The 17,378-nt window shown below is 41.1% G+C and overlaps 1 protein-coding gene across 5 annotated transcripts in view; it reads left to right on the top strand.

Annotated features, from left to right (window-relative positions):
• The window catches only part of LOC135492671 (rho GTPase-activating protein 39-like), a 165,188-nt gene that overhangs the window by 112,841 nt on the left and 34,969 nt on the right, over window positions 1-17,378 (top strand). For 4 of the 5 annotated variants that reach the window (XM_064779248.1, XM_064779247.1, XM_064779246.1 and 1 more), the window contains 3 exons: window positions 10,302-10,394; window positions 13,911-14,000; window positions 14,490-16,047. In XM_064779248.1, coding sequence (XP_064635318.1) covers window positions 10,302-10,394; window positions 13,911-14,000; window positions 14,490-16,047 — 1,741 coding nt within the window. Of the gene's footprint in view, window positions 1-8,380; window positions 8,476-10,301; window positions 10,395-13,910; window positions 14,001-14,489; window positions 16,048-17,378 lie in introns of those variants that run through there. The other variant, XM_064779250.1, reaches the window with a different exon arrangement.

The following is a 17,378-nucleotide window of genomic DNA, read 5'->3' as shown; positions in this document are numbered from 1 at the left end:
ATCAACTCGACCTTGACATGGGTGGTGTGTGCTGCTCTCGCGTAAATATATTTTTTTACCTTACTTAATTTTCTCGAAGATTTTACTTCTTTGTTTTTTCTTTGTGCTCATTCACTACTTGACGACAGCCAAAGAAACACTGGCAGAAACATCGTAAAAAACCCAAAGAGGAAGAGTAACCAAAACATTCAGTGTATGATTTTACTTCTAGACATACTGTCATACTGTTTCAGATGTTAGTTTACTGTCAGCCATTATTGTAAACGCGTAGGGCCAAATTCATAAAGGGCGTTTAGCTTAAAACAGCGTTTAACTACTGAATAGACAGATTCAGGTCCTTCATGTAAATCTTCACAGAATATGAACAGGCCCTGAAACTGATTGGAGAGAAGTTGTTCACGTCTAACCCTTAAACGCCCTTTATGAATTTGGCCCCTTGAGTTTTATTAATGGGTCTAAAATGACTGATCTTATGTCTTATGACCATTGGAAACCCATCCATTTACAGAATTTTAAAATGGTAGTGTAATCCAAAAATGACATATTCGCTAAAATTTGGGGCCGTGAAAATAAATGGATTTACAGTATATCTGGTGGATGCCATCTTGACCACTGAGGTTTTGGCATCTCATAGAGGGAATAAAAGACTTGAGTCCTGGTCCTTCCAGCTGTGTTTGTAGTCTTAAACCAGAACAGTCCACGATTTGGAACACTTGGCTTAGTTTAGAAGTTAGTGAGGTCAATGGTGTAAGCTGAGCCGTACTAGTGAGTAGTCCATGGACTCCCCTGTCACCAGAAGAGTAGAACTTGACATGGCGAGACCTTTCTGGGGGAGTTGATGACACTAGTGGGTCCACTGGATGGTCCCAGAGAGTGGCACAGGTGCTTGCAGAGGTTCCTTTTCTCGTTTCCTTAAACCAGTAACCAGAGGGCCAAAGCCTGCTCGTTTTCGGTACTAGTTGAGGTGCACACTTTCTTAGCAACGTGAACAGGTCAAAGGTACAGATTGACTTCCAAAATGGTCGTCAAAATTACGTCACTGCACTGCCTCTATAGTCTACCTCGATGGCCTCAGAAGTAAAATTTAAGTTCCATTTTGCAAGTTTTCTGAGCAGATGGTCAATGTGGCACTAATTTGACAACATCCAATATCTTTGAATTGACTATTAATTCAAATTAAAACTTGAGTGTAAAAATAAATTTAATTGATGGTTCACCTATAATTAAATTGGTGTGAATGCAGGCAAATAGATTGTGTGATATACTTTTGTGTCATAATTATGGCCTTGGAATGGACACTTCACCAAACTAGTTTAAAAGAGGAATACAGAATTTCTAAACAATTTATCACAAATTCTGATTATGATGGAATAATTTAAAGAGCAGATGGGAAAAGGATATCATCAACTTATTTCAGCTAGCCATGAAATTGACATGAGTTGCTAAGCAACGGTAGTTGCATTGTTAGAGAAATCAAGATACCACCTAATATCTTATCTAAATGACCGGAAAGATAAATTTTCTTTGTTGTGGACCGAGATATTTTTTCCGACTGGATAGGATTTTTCCTTTGGGTCTCAAACTTTGATCTCTCCAACCTTTGGCTGTCAAGTAAATGACCTTGTGATATAAACAATAATGTGATTACATTGGCGCTGTTAAAAATTGGCCATTAGATTGCAAATCTGAAAATGTCTTGAGACAATGGCGATTGGTCATCTGATGCTAAAATGATAAGATAAAAGCAGAGATGAAAGGGAGGCTGAGTAACCTGGGTGAGGCTTTACTGATGTTGTTCCTTAAGTTGGGAATCTATTTGGAATGGGTCAGCGCTGATTAATTTCATGGGTGAAGATTTGAGAGAATCCCTCTGGACGCAGTTCAAGAAAAAGAAGAAGGAGAAGACGAAAATCAACTTTGAGATCATCACCACTTCAGGTCTTCTTCGTCACTGGCCGTTCTCGCGCAGGGGTAATTCACAGCGCCATGTAGTGTTGAAATAGTGCACTTTTGTGGCGTTTATCTTCAAGCTTAATCTCAACCCAGGAAAAACAAATTGTGCGGCAGATTGCGTCAGACGTTGTTTTCATCAAGTTCATTTGATGCGTCTGTGATGCGGAAGAAAATAAATTCATCCCAAATTGTGACATTTCCAGAGTGTGGCTCTGCAGTTTACCCTTGTTTGCAAATCGTAAGCCCTGTGTTGTTTTCAGCTGAAATATCTGTTGAAGATGGCGATTGGACCAGGCACTGGATGTGTAGCCAAGGTTATATTCAATCTTCAAGTATTCCCAGTATGGTGCCATTTGACTATAAGACGGTCATCAATCATGAAATGACAGGTGCCAATTGGTTGCTCCACATTTCATTACCCCCTTAATTCCTGAAATGAAAATTAGTCCCTAATGACCACTTTACAATTCAAATTTAAAGGACCCTTACCCAAACAAAGGAATACTCCATATGGCTTTTAATTTGATGGGGAGATTTCAACTTGCGTTAATTTCATAATGATAATTATTGCACCAGGTATAGTCTTTGTGGTGAATGTCAAATTTTGTGATTCATATTCATGAAATGAACTTTTCATCCTCTTTTTCCATATTTTTCTGTCACTCTCTTCCGTCATTCCAATTAACCCTGCAGAAGTGTGATCCACTTTTGCAGTAACATTCAGTGGATAGAATTGGAAAGGTTTAAAATCGGGAAGCACTCTCCAGGGGACTCATTGCCAAGGGAAGGGGACGGGGGGGGGGGCACAATCAGTGGCCGTTATTTGATCCTCAGATAAAGCTAATATTCTGAAATTGACTGATTGTGTATTATGAATTCCAACTCAGCAGGACGTATTGCCTTGGGCAAGGTATGCTGGCATAATGAGAAGCTGTGCGGTACAGTAGTCTGTAACAGTAAAGACAATGTCATCGCTCCTCATCCAATTATAATTCCATTCCAAAAATATTGAGATGAGAATGGATAATAATGTCATCAATAACAATTCAAAATCCATCATCTCATCAACAATTAGTGGTTGTCCAATGTAGCTTTTTTCACAACCACAAAAGCAATAAGCTGTGAGATAGACAAAGGAGAAACATTTGCATCTAATGAGTGATTGTTTTATGCCCCGGGGTGGACACTTAACCAATCTGACCCAAGCAGATCTATCCAGTGTCAAGTGAAGTATCAACATCAGGTCATTTCCCCATGCAATATTATGATAAGTGACAATTAGATGGTATTGTCATTAATAAAAGCATGAAATGTGTTCATGTGACATTTAAAATGAAACGTTATGAAACAATTGGAAGATTTTTGGAAGCTTTCGGTTAAAATGTATCACTCAGTCGTGATTTTCAAGGAGGCATCGCCCCACATCTCAGTCGTGACTTTCAAGGAGGCATCACCCCACATCTCAGTCGTGACTTTCAAGGAGGCATCACCCCACCTCCCAGTCATGACTTTCAAGGAGGCATCACCCCACCGTAGATTGCATTTAAAATCTTCTGAAATAATGTTCACCTGTGAGGCACCAGCAATATAAATCACAATTGACCGAATTTCTTTGCCTGCTGTATCATAAAAAATAAGTGATGTACATGTTTGAAGACTCAGATAATCTCAGACAAACTGCCAACTTTGAACCAGTAAAATTGTTCTGCTCTTTATGATAAACAATAATAGTATATCATTGTTTGTTGGAAGATTTGCCATAAGAACTGAAAACATAAACATCTTGATTTTCATTGTTGGTGAGTCTGTAACGAAATTTTTCTCTTATGTTGTTCTCTATCTATATTTTGTTTATCGCCAAAAACACATTACCTCAAAGTTAAACTACTTTGAAGAATTAATGTGTTTTTGGTATCACTTCATGACTTCAAATCAATATATGCATCACTTAATGACTTCAATATTGTTGCCGTCAAGCAGGAAAGAAGGTTCCATTGACAGGAAAGTCAGAATTGACTCCTGACTCTTCAAAATGGAAATCGGTTAAAAGCAGGTCATATATCTATATATAATGGATTTATTCCCTCCGTTTATGTAAATAGAGAAGAAGGGGGCTTGATGAAGTGACATATTGGTCTGATTGAGGGGGCATTGTCTATGGATGTGTCATGGCTGTAGCGGGTGCATTGTCTTCGATGATGGTACAGTATGTTGCAGAAAAAAAGCTGGAGGAGTTATATCTTTTTCTCACGAGGTTAGGGACTGTAGCAAAAGTATTTTGATGCCAAAAAAGACTAAGTTTTTTGTCAGGAGGTTCACCGAGTTGAAATTAATTAGTTTCAAGTCGCCCAAATTTAATCTCTGGGATGTATCTCTTGCCAGGACAGCACTAGTGCTGCCTCCTGGCAATAGCTTCGTCAATCAAAGATTTGGTGTTCAGAGTAAAAACAAGTGCCATTTTGTGATTGGCAACCTTCGTCTTGTGCCTGAGTTTTATGATGCGACCAGAAATATAGACTGTCACCAGTGGCACAGTTCTAAGTCACTGCGAACTGCGATTTAAAATGCGATGATAATTGCTGGTTTGCCCAGTCATCGCATGTGCAGCGACCAGCAAGTCACTATCAAACGCAGCGATAACTGATTGTAACTGCGCTAAGTAGCCATTAAGATATAAGCTGTGATTAAAGACGCTCATTTTCCAAGTACATGCACTTTATTCTCACTTCAGTTTCTTAGCTCTTACAAATACTGCTACCTATAATATATATACCACATTAGTGAGACATCATCAAGTCCCCCATCAAGAAGCTGCAACCTCAAATTGAATTTCCTAAAACAAGGACAATTTTCTAAAATGTCGATATTTTCTAACACACAGGCTTCTCGCTGTCAAAGCAAATTATGTGATTATTTCTGACACGTTCTTCTATAATCTAATTCATTTGCCGTCGTATCAGTCTTTACATTACTCATTAAGATTGACACTTTCTTCATCATTCCGGATGGTAGGCTTGTCCTTGAAAGAAAACGGATACCAGTACTGTAATGCCCTTAGAAGCCTATTATGTACTATTTTTCTGAAAGAGGATCAAAATGTCAACATCCAAAGTTTTCAGAAATGTTTGAAAATTTTCATAAGACAATACAAAATGGCTTGTAAAAAGGCTGTGCATATTCTGTGCTTATTAATTCAAAGTGTTCTATGGTGTTCTATTGGTCCTTGTCATTGGGTGTCATTGACTAATGAGCAACATCATCAGCCTCTCCCTCTAATTGGTCAGGGGTGGACCCAAATAACTTTTTGATGGCATTGTGATTGCCTTTTGATTGTTTCCTGCCTCATGGTCAGTGGGTTCTCATACATGAAGAAGACAGATGTGTCTGCAGTAATTTTCAAGTGATAGTGTTAACCCTGGGGAATCTGATGAATACTATGCTTTCCCTCAAAGTGTACCCTACGGTCTCTGCAGAGAATACCAGGCTTTCGAGTTGTGCACTGGGGGTAATGGGTAAATTCAGTAGAAGATGCAAATGCACATCACGAACATTCCCTCGGCTTAGGCCGTACTCCGGAATGGATATTTGACTCATCAGCTTTAAATGATGAAGATTGCATTATTGTTTGTTTTAGGCAGTCCACCAACTACAACTAAGTGAGAACATTTAAAAAGTGGCTTTTCAGCTGGTGTAGTGTGAACTAATAAGTGATGATTTTGTTTCAGTCTTGTGCCAAGAGTATGTCGGTAACAAAACTATTGGAAGCAACACTCTAAACTCATTGTGTTTAAGTGTGACCTGCTGTGCCGGTTTTGTTTCAGCAAGCATCCAGCTATGCCATTGAAGAGATTTGAAAACTTTTTTGTCATGGACATTCTGCTACCTGGTTGGCTGTGAAACTGCACAGAAAATCTACCAATATACTCTAGATTCACCAGTATAAGACCACTTCTTACTATTCAAGTCAGGCTCCATAATGAGCACATGGTCATGCGATAGCATTCAACATATTTAAATTAATGTGGAGAAAAATGTGTCGGGGACACCAATCAATCCAGATTTGTAGTGCAACAAATGATGTCGTCACATTGAAAACTTGACACTAAGAATACAGTATAACCTCTCTATTAAGGAGTGTAGTGTCCTTAATGGAGAGGGTGTCCTTATTAGAGAGGTGTCTGCTAAAGGAGGTTCTTCTGTGCTTGAATCTGATGTGAGGTCATAGGATTAGAGAGCTTAGACTGCAACGCAACAAACCAACTAATAGATATATAGATATGAGGGGAGGGGGAATGGGATACGAATTTGGACACTTTTGCAACTTTTGAATGTATAGTAGAACCTCTCTATTAAGGACAACCTGGGGACTGACAAGTGCTGTCCTTAATAGAGAGGTGTCCTGATTAGAGAGGTCAAATTGATTGAAAAAAACACCTAATTTGGGACCAAAACTAGTGTCCGCTAAGGGAGGTTCTACTGTATCTGTGAAAATAAGTGCCTGGACTAAGGTTATTGTCCTCTTGCTTCTGCATTCATTCATGTGGTTTCTGGTTGCCTCAAAATGCAGTCACCGCACTCGTTAGAATCTCCTGCAGCACCATTAGATGGTTACAAATAATGAGTGGAGTTTTTTCCACCGTCAAGGCCAGGTGCCAGTGATATCTTCATAATTGGACGTTCCTTAACAACTGGCGGTGGAGTCATTAAGTCATCAAAGGGCAAATGGCAGGAGTAGTTAAATGCACGCGGGCGGTAATTAGTTGGAATAGGGGAACCTTGAGTGGAGAAATGCTGTGAACAGATTTGCTTTTAGCTGTCATTGCCTTCGCTGCTTTGGGGCCATTTTGCCATCTAAATCATTCGGGCGAGGATGGCTTCCAAGGACCGCCGACTGTTGCCTCTGGATATTCCTAGTTTTGCTCATGGATTTTGAAATACCACGGGACATCTTTTTTGGATTGATAATTCACTCTGTGCTTTCTAATCTTGTTACCGAAATGTAGAAGATCATGTTTTTGTCGAGTTAATAATGTTAATATTTCAACCCCCTGTTTTCGAACAGATTGCAATATGTTCATCGTGGGATTTCATATCTATTTAAAATTCATGTAGGACATTCCAGCACCGCTAAAATAATGGTTTGAGGGCATGTTATGTGTAACAAAGGGTAAAATCTACTTTAGAGGATTCCTATTAATGTTGAAACATGATGGGGCGCTGACACAAGTGTAGGAAGTGGACACTTATAGGCCTCAAGGACTCTCATGTCTATCTACTCAGATACTGGAATAAAACCGTGACTTTCAATCGCGTGGCCAACTTCCTCAAATTCTGGAATTGCAGATATGGTCAACTCTATTTAAACTCTCGAGGACACCGTCTGTTGCAGTGTGTTTGGAGTTGTGACATTCAAAAGTCTCCAAAGACTTATTGCTGGTCTGATATTACTGGAAACTACATCCTGAGATACAGTTTCGGTAGATGCATTTGGAGTTTGAGTTTCGACCAAGCCCCAAGTCTTAGCACACACACGGAGGGATTGACACCAAGGAGCTTGTTTCCTGGTTAGGTTGAAGTCGATGCTGACCAGAAGCACAGACTGTCAGTCTGCCTGTGTAGCAAAGGACAGTTCAGTCGGATCAGTTTGAATGAAAAACAGGAAGGAAATGTTTCTAAGGCCTATGTAGTCCAAGGACAATTTCGTGTTTGCTCACACCCTGATACATTTGGCCAAGGGATTGCAGACTTGTTGGAACTCATCAGTACACAACTAATGAACTCCTGTAAACATGTAATAGATGATAATGAGGCAGGATGGTTGACTCGGGTGATGTACTGACACAATCCATCATCCTACTTTCTGGGACCGCTAAAATAATGGTTTGAGGACATGTTATGCATATAATAAAGGATAATATTTGCATGATCTGATGAGGTTGGGTGACTTGTGGTGGTGTATGGTATAAACTGACAGGGGAACTTTGGCTGTGACATTTGGGGTTCTGGCATTGACTGTTAATGTCATAACAAGCAAGTTTATACTTGAGGAAATGAAAAACTAAAATTTTGGATATTGGACAGAATAACACCTTTATTTGTTTCAACAGTGTGCGTCTTTCAGATGTCATCATTATTTGTGATGATTAGCACCAGGAAATATGAAATTATGCATTGACGACTATTGGATAATAGAAAATGGAGAAATCTGACAGTTCAAGGGAAAATTGATGATCGTAGGATAATCATTTCCGCATTAGACAAACCTGTGTGATATATTTTCTGTAGCGGGCCAGGTTATGGAGATATTGTGCACTTTGGGTTGGAATGGTGATGTCATGATATATGTCCTTGGATTAGACTGGCGGTAACTTTTGTGAGTGGAATTCTCGACAGATTTTGATCATCGAAAAGTTGTAGAGGTGGAAGATCATGGTTGTGATATGTGGAATAAAGGCTCTGAGGTTACGGTTGGCCCTTCTTGTAGAAGCATCAGCTTCTGCCAGTGGTGGAGATGATGATAAGGTAACGTCTTGTAAAATGTTCAGACATGATCTGTTTGTTCAGGTACACTCTTAGGAATAACGTTTTTTTCCAAACCCTTGGAAGTTTTTCAGAACCCCACAAAAAAACATTTTACGGAACAATCTCTACGGGATGCAAATTTGGGTTGGCCAAAAAAACCATTAAAAATATGTTTCAAAAGCTAAAAAAAGTTATTTCTAATTGTGTAATGGCTTTCAAAATGTTAAAACTAGATCTGTCAGTTAAAGGGTCAATAGATAGCACTGTAAAAATCATCAAAATACGATTTATACGAGACACCAGGAAGATGAATCAAAACTGACCCAATTTTGTGCCAAAATATTGCCACTTGAAAAAATCGGGCACTTAAAATCAACTGCTTGAAGAAGTGTGCAAATAAACTAGGTCGGCCGTCTTGACAAAGATGATAGTCAAAGACCTAATCAAGTTGTGGTCTGAGTTGTTAACAGTCCAGGATTTGTAAAAACGATGCACCCTGCTGCAACAGAGGTCGTACCACGATATTTAATCCTGTAATGCCACACGATGTAAATAGTGGCCTCCATGGACAAGTGCCCTTTTTTAACGGAAAGGGCCAATTAAGCACATACAGGCCAGTGCGGCATGCGACCTTAAACCTGCTCTGAAATTTCAGGGCCATTTTAAATGCTTGCTATGACAGTGCAGTTCAAATCGTTTTACTCTTTAAGTGTAATCATCATCATCATGCTGCAGCTTTTTCGGTGGAAGAATCACTAAATTAGAAAGCTGCGATGAGCTTTCAGTCATCAAAGGCGCTGACTGTTTTTGAGGATTTGAGGGCCTGGGAGGATCTATGATTAAGAGAAAGAGGGGGTGCTCCGTCACTTGAAATTCAAAATTGTGTTCAATTTGAAATATCTTCTCAAATGAGCGGAGCAATACTTCTCCCTAAATCCGCCTGTCAGGACCGGCTGCCTAAAAGATCATGAATATAGTTTCAAGCAGAGTCCAGCCTCTCCCTTTACTGAACTGATGTTTATGTCATCTGCTTGAAGCATCTTTGAGAGCGACTCTTGAGAAGAAACTGTCATTCTGTGTGGCTCAATCCATTACTTTATAGATACAGATTGTCATTTCTGTTGACATTACTGCCGGAATATAGGCTCTCAAGAAACAAATGAATTCCAATTTATTCCTCTTCGCCGCATTGCTTAAAGCATCGAGCTCCTCTATTTGAAGAATCCGTTCAAGTAATTAGGTTTTCTTGATGTGTTTGTCAAAGACAAATCTATTCTTCAGAGTGGATGAATAAAAATGTAAGATGTATGATTTGAAGTGTTCTGGCCTGCCCTTGGTAGCTTCCTCCTAAAAGGGGGACTTAATAGGCAGGAGCAGTGGGGTTAAATTGGCCATATTTGGATGACTACTATGCACAGTAAGGGCACTGGGACATGTCAGATTCAGCACTACATATATTCGTTGTAAAAGCCTGAATAGTTTTGACGTACTGTGAGATGGGAGAGACCCCTTTTGGCGACATTGTGTGACTTTATCTTGCCAACCTAGCAACTGCCTATAGTGTCCCTTTAAAATATTGATGCACCAAATGTCCCTCCAACTCAATGTTGAAAGGACAACTGAAATTAGGTTTTATGATCAATTTAAAAAAAAACGCCCACAAATCTTCTTGTGTTATCCTTTCCATTGCAGACTTGAGACAATCACTTCCTTGTGATGTTGCATACTATTCCTCAGTTAAAATTCTTCCTCTTCTGTTCGAATTGGAGAACAACTTTCGTAAACATGACAACTGATTAATCTTTCGTTTCCTCTTGTACTTGCAGACGCTTAAACAGAACACGGAAGTTCGAGAAGATGACGCGATACGCAAGGCAGTGGTTAAGTGTGAGATGTCCACGCAGACACCAACCACACCAGTAAGTTTGTCACATTCTTCATTTATTTACTCTTATTGTCGAGATTCCCTAACAGGCACTGGGAGCAGCTGAGGGGAAATGTAAATCTTCAGAAAGAATGTAAATCTTCAGAAAGAATCTAAGGCATGAGGTCCGTTAACACGGGACCAAACCAATCTTGATTGATCTGGATTGATCAAAATTGGTCTTCCGTGTAAACACGCGCCAACGTGATCTGGTCTGGTTGATGTGGTCAAAAAAGTGGACCTTCGCGGGAGTACGATCAAACAAAACTGATCTAGATTGGTCTGGTTCGGTTTTGGCACCTTACGGACAAGTGCTCACAGAATACAGGGGCATGTGTAATCCTATTTTCCTGAGCCACCAGTAAATACAATGCACACGGGTGGTGAACACCTTTAAATGGTTCAGCTGCAACTTCCTTCCTCATCAGGATGGACAGGTGCTGGTCTGGACGGTGAACCAGTTGTGGTCTACCAAGGTTTATTAGGCAACCAAGTGCGTTCACCTCCTCCTTCCTGTTCAGAGAAACACAATATTTGAAAGAAAGGTATCTGAGCATGATCATGATGAAGATTGTTCAAATACAGTTGAATATACGTTTCAACTGATATACCATAGTGTACATGTGTACATTGATGTACTGTAAATTTAGGTAATCTTAACATGGATTGTTGACAAACATGTGCAACTCAATCCAAGCTTAGAATACACGATTTTCCTATACTTTCGTGTAGATTTATGTATTAAAGTTTTTTGTAAACTCTGAAGAAACAAAACAGATGATGAACAATGGGATATCTCATTTGGATTGGCTGCATGCTCCATACTTCTTCCTGCTTTGGACGAGAGCAGGAAGATCAGGTTTCCTTGGTCAGTTCTTCATTTCATCTCAGTCTTGTTGGATGGATTCGTTGAGATACCAACATTTGGCAGATTTTCACCAGCAAGTCCTTAATTGTTACTTTAATGTAATTCATTGGACTCAAACTTTTAAAGTGGACATTGGTGATTTGGCTGTTGCCGATCGGTAATACAAGGATACGTTACTTGTGAGATTTGCCTTGTTGACGATTGAGGTGTTCGTGGCCTGGCAAAAGTTTGGGATTCATTCTTGAGGAGAGATTCTCCTGTCTCTTGAAATATGTTGTCAGCATTGGGACCATGCTTGTGCCCAGGAGGGACATTCGAGGTAATACTGTATACCACCCACCTCTTTATTTCTGTGATTAGCAAAAATATTGCGTATTGAACAGACATTGTTTGGATCTCAATTTTTCAACAGCTCCTACCCCATACCAACATGCTGTTTGCAAGGCCGTTTTATTCGCCAAACTTCTTTAAGACAGCTCAAGTCAACTCCATTGTACTCTTCTAGACTCTGCCCTTATGAATTCGTAGAATTGTGGCACTGTTTCAGTTGTTTCCATAGCATGTTCCCTGGTACAACCGGAGGGAACATCCAATAAGCCAGACAAAGGTTTTACGTCCCAAGGTCAGAAGCAAACATGGAACACGGAAAAACTGCACAAGGGAACAGTCTGTGGAGACACTGCTATCAGTTCTGTTTAATGCTATCACTTAAATGTCTTAATAAATCTCCAAATGGCGTGTGGATGTCTAATTGAACTCCTCCTAGCTATTTCTCTGCCGCCCACTAGGGATTGAACCATAAACATCCTTTGGATTGATTTGTCTTCTTCAAAAACCTATATTTCCCATAGAAACAGTCGCTCGGCATTCATTCAGATAGACTATCACTTCACAGACTCGCCAAACCTCACCCTAAATATTTCCATTGCCTGTATAAGCATTACCCTTGGGATCTGAATCGGGAACAAACATTCATTTGATCTATCTTATTTCTTTAATGGCTGCATCTTCCCTTCCCAGTCTTGTCCCACTCAGTCATTATTTTCCCCCTTGAGATTCATGTTAGACATTCTGTCTGGTATTTATTGAGGCTATCGTTAACCCTTTCTATGGTTTGAAAGAAAGGTGATTGTTTGCCTTTGCCATCTATAATCAATGTGGGAAATGGTGATCAGTGTTTGGTTCTCTGCAATGATCTTATAACGGTTAATGCACTGCAATGATCTTATAACAGTTAATGCACTGCAATGATCTTATAATGGTTAATGCACTGCAATGATCTTATAACAGTTAATGCACTGCAATGATCTTATAATGGTTAATGCACTGCAATGATCTTATAACAGTTAATGCACTGCAATGATCTTATAACAGTTAATGCACTGCAATGATCTTATAATGGTTAATGCACTGCAATGATCTTATAACAGTTAATGCACTGCAATGATCTTATAACAGTTAATGCACTGCAATGATCTTATAACGGTTAATGCACTGCAATGATCTTATAACAGTTAATGCACTGCAATGATCTTATAACGGTTAATGCACTGCAATGATCTTATAACGGTTAATGCACTGCAATGATCTTATAATGGTTAATGCACTGCAATGATCTTATAACAGTTAATGCACTGCAATGATCTTATAACGGTTAATGCACTGCAATGATCTTATAATGGTTAATGCACTGCAATGATCTTATAATGGTTAATGCACTGCAATGATCTTATAACAGTTAATGCACTGCAATGATCTTATAACAGTTAATGCACTGCAATGATCTTATAGTGGTTAATGCTCTGCAATGATCTTATAATGGTTAATGCTCTGCAATGATCTTATAATGGTTAACGCTCTGCAATGATCTTATAGTGGTTAATGCTCTGCAATGATCTTATAATGGTTAATGCACTGCAATGATCTTATAATGGTTAATGCTCTGCAATGATCTTATAATGGTTAATGCACTGCAATGATCTTATAATGGTTAATGCACTGCAATGATCTTATAGTGGTTAATGCTCTGCAATGATCTTATAATGGTTAATGCACTGCAATGATCTTATAATGGTTAATGCACTGCAATGATCTTATAGTGGTTAATGCTCTGCAATGATCTTATAATGGTTAATGCACTGCAATGATCTTATAATGATTAAGAGTGCTGCAATTATAACTCAAAGTCAGTGTGATCGAAGTTAGTTTGATTGCTGCTCTCCTCTGTTGAATCTTGGTGTCTGTAAAGTACGATTCCCTCCTCTCACACAGCTGTCTGTTCCAGGGAGTATAATTAAATAACCTGCTCAGTGCCGGACAGAACAGAAGTGCAGACACCAGTTTACATCCAACCAGACTGTCCCCTGGACATGGATATGGGAATTCTGGCTCGCGGACACAGGAGAAGTTGTAGGGAACATGGCCAGACCTTGAGATGACTAGCCACTCGTCACCGCCTCAGGACTGAAGATAGTAGTACAGGCAGGCTGAACGCAGAAGATAACCTGTGATAGACCTCCATCCCATATAGGTGGACTCTCCTCATCGCTTCTGCTTCAGAATCCGGAATAAGCTCTGGCCTAATGAACATGCGTTGGCAGTAACCCAGTATGCTTTTAACCTAACAACAACTTTCCCTTCCAGAAACGTGAGCCTCATCCACACCAAAGGTCTGCATCTGTGCGGACAACGAATAGTGCTCAGACTAGTCCTTATCCCGGTAACAAAAAATATGTGAGTATCGTGTGTGATTTTGGAGGGGGGATGGTGAAATTTAGCTACACATGACTCACGTTGTGCCCCTGTTCAAATAGACAGCATTATGCCTCACCTGATACTAAACTGTGCCACCAGTTATCTGTGGTTGACAGCACCTTTGTTAATCATTCAGTGAAGTAGTTTGATCATTTAAAAAAGAAAGATTTTGTTTCTAGTGATATATATGTTTGTAATCTAATATACCAGGAAACCTGTACTGTCTTCAGTGCCTCTTTATCATATGTGAACGTTGTTTGCATGGAGTTGAACCCACAACCTCAGGTGAGCCACACTGATTGCCTCTGATGGATGATGGTGGTCCCCGATTTAAGTTGAGGTTTTGTGCCAGATCAAGTGCCAAATGTTTTGCTTTGGTCTTTCAACCAGCTCTAATGTATATAAAATACTTTTCTTGTTGATTCGTTTTCTTCAAATGTTTATTTCATTCTGTTCGTTTATTTTCAGCACCACCGCTCAGGGTCCGGGCGAAATTACACGAAGGATGAACGGTACATAAATGGCGAGAGGTCACATCATAGGCGAAGAGGGAGCACCCCCGCCAGTGGTCATTATCATCGAAAAGAGTCAGGGGAGTCCCCGCATAAGTCGGTGGAATCCCCACGTCCACATCGATCGCGGGAATCGTCACGTGGTTCCGTGGATAGCGGTGGCTCTTACAGCAGCGTCAGTCATGGCCGGAGTGCTTCGTATGACAGCACTGGTTCTCACACCGGCACCAACACGCGAGGATCATTGGACAGTAGTGCGTCCCACTCGCGCAGCTCGCGAGACAGTCCAGTCTCGCGTTCGCGGACATCAGGCGACAACTCGCAAAATAGGACTTTAGACAACGGCTCACAGACACGTTATTATGACAGTGGGACGTACTCGCGCGATAGCGGCTCACAGTCGCAGTCCCGCAGTTCATTGGATAGTGCAGTACAGGCAACGACTACACCAAGAAGTGTTGATAATACTCGGACCTATCACGCTGATACGTTACCCGCCCGCGGCCACAGCCACCATGGTCACGGCGGACATGGTTATGAATCGTCGCATTCTAGGAGCTCTTACGATTCATCGCCGCAGTCTCGTGGATCACTGGATAATGCTCCCGCCATTTTACAACAACAGCAGCAATTGGAGGAATTCAATCGCTCGGATTATCCTCCACCTTACAATCCTGAACAAATACGTCAACTCGTAGAGATGAGTCCCATGTTGTCGTCAAAACCAAAACGTTCGTTTCCGCGTACCAACCCTTCATACGTCGGTGTACCACGACGGGATGGAACACATCTAAATCATCCTCCACCTGCATATAAACGGATAAACTCACAAGATCGGGGGGAGCAGTATTATGCTGAAAGAGGTACAGATAGTAGTGACACTTTGTCCCTGTTGGAAAACTCGGGCATAGGCCTTCAGACAAGTTTGGGTAGTAGTACAGAGTTTAATGATAATATCAACTTAGGATTAATGTATAAACATGACCGATCCGATAGTGAGGCTTCGCACTCGTCGCATCGTGGTGGTAGCCATTATCACGATCGTTCTGACAGTCAAACATCACAGAGTTCTTTATCGCGGACAATGCGCGACCACCCGTCGGATAGTCACTCTTCCCAGGGTTCCCTGCGCAACATCCTGGATAGTCATTCGTCGCATCACTCGTCGCAAGGTTCGATACGTAACATGCAGGGGGAGGTGCGCGACAGCTCCTCTCAGGGTTCGCTACGATACCAACAACTCCAGGAGGAATCCGAACACAAGTCGTACCAGAGTCCAGACGTGGAGTTCACCCGCTTCCCGCTCAACGTTGCGCACATCAAGCCCCCTAGCGAGGATTTCCCAATTTACCAGGAGATCGAGACAGTCACCCAGGAGCAACACAGCGGCGATAGTCTGGATATGCGCAGTGCGGATAGCCTCTCGCCGCAGGAGTACATGAATAACCGCCAGGATACTCCGGGCAGTGAGCGGTCCGTGGGAAACTCCAGTTGTGCTTCTGAAGGTGAGCCGGGTAAGTAGAGCAAAACCGATCATTGCTTTTCAAGGCCGGGCGCGACTTTGATCAAAATGAGCATATGGAATGTAATTTCCTTCTGTTCATTAGCTCACCTCTTAGCAGAGGTGAGCTTATCCCATACCGTGGCGTCCGTCGTCCGTCGTCGTCGTCGTCGTCTTCGTCGTCGTCGTCGTCGTCGTCGTCGTCGTCGTCGTCGTCGTCGTCGTCGTCGTCGTCGTCGTCGTCGTCGTCCGTCGTCCGTTAGCAGGGCACGTTTCGTAACTGTTAGAGCTATTGAGTTGAAACTTGGTACACATGTACCCTTATGTAATGACACCTTGGAGACTAAGTTTCGGTCCGATTCGTTTCATGGTTTGGCCACCAGGGGGTCAAACGTTAAAAGTGAAAATGTGCAATATCTCCCTTAATAGTAGTCGGGAAATTTTGAAAAAAATATGGTAGGTACTTCTAGCAAAGGTGCATCATATATCCTCCGGGTTTTTGATTTGACCTCCTTTTCAAGGTCACAGAGGTCAAATGGTGTAAATTGGCCGTTAGGATGTAACGATGGCACGTTTCTAAACTGCAATGACTATTGATACCAAATTTGGTACACATTTACCCCTTAGTCAGGTGATCTGAGGGACCAAAGTTTGGTCCAATATGATTCACCACTTGACCACCAGGGGGCAAAATCCAAAAACCTTAAAAATGTGATTATTCCTTAACTTCTTGCCCGATTGCCACCAATTTGATATCATGGGTACATCTAACCACCATACAGTATATGTCACACAGGTTTTCAATTTGACCTTCTTGTCAAGGTCACAGAGGTCAAATGACGTAAATTCGCCGTCAGGCCGTAACTATGGCACGTTTCTTAACTGCAATGACTATTGATCACAAATTAAGTACACATGTACCCCTTGGTCAGGTGATCTCAGGTACCGAAGTTTGGTGCGATCTGATTTGCCGTTTGGCCTCCAGGGAGAGGGCCAAATCCTAAATTCATCAAAATGCCATTATTCCTAGTAATGACTTGCCCGATTGGCACCAATTTTATATCATAGGTACATCTAATTCTAACAACCATTTAATGTGTCACCCGGGTCTTCTTTGATTTGACCTACTTTTCAAGGTCACAGAGGTCGAATGTACTGTAAATTGGCCATTTTGGGGAAATTGTAATTGCTTGGACCTACATCAAACCTAACACTACATGACACAATACCATGCTCTTTATCCATCTTTCCTCCACATGAGGTGAGCACAATGGCCCTGGCCATTTCATTTTTTTAGAATTTGTCATTCGGAGACAGAATTTTATGTGATGAAAGTTATGCCTG

This window comes from Lineus longissimus, chromosome 8, assembly GCF_910592395.1.
Source record: "Lineus longissimus chromosome 8, tnLinLong1.2, whole genome shotgun sequence".
NCBI lineage: Eukaryota > Metazoa > Nemertea > Pilidiophora > Heteronemertea > Lineidae > Lineus > Lineus longissimus.
The sequence above is the reverse complement of the archived record's forward strand: the minus strand, read 5'-3'. Positions and strand labels throughout refer to the sequence as shown.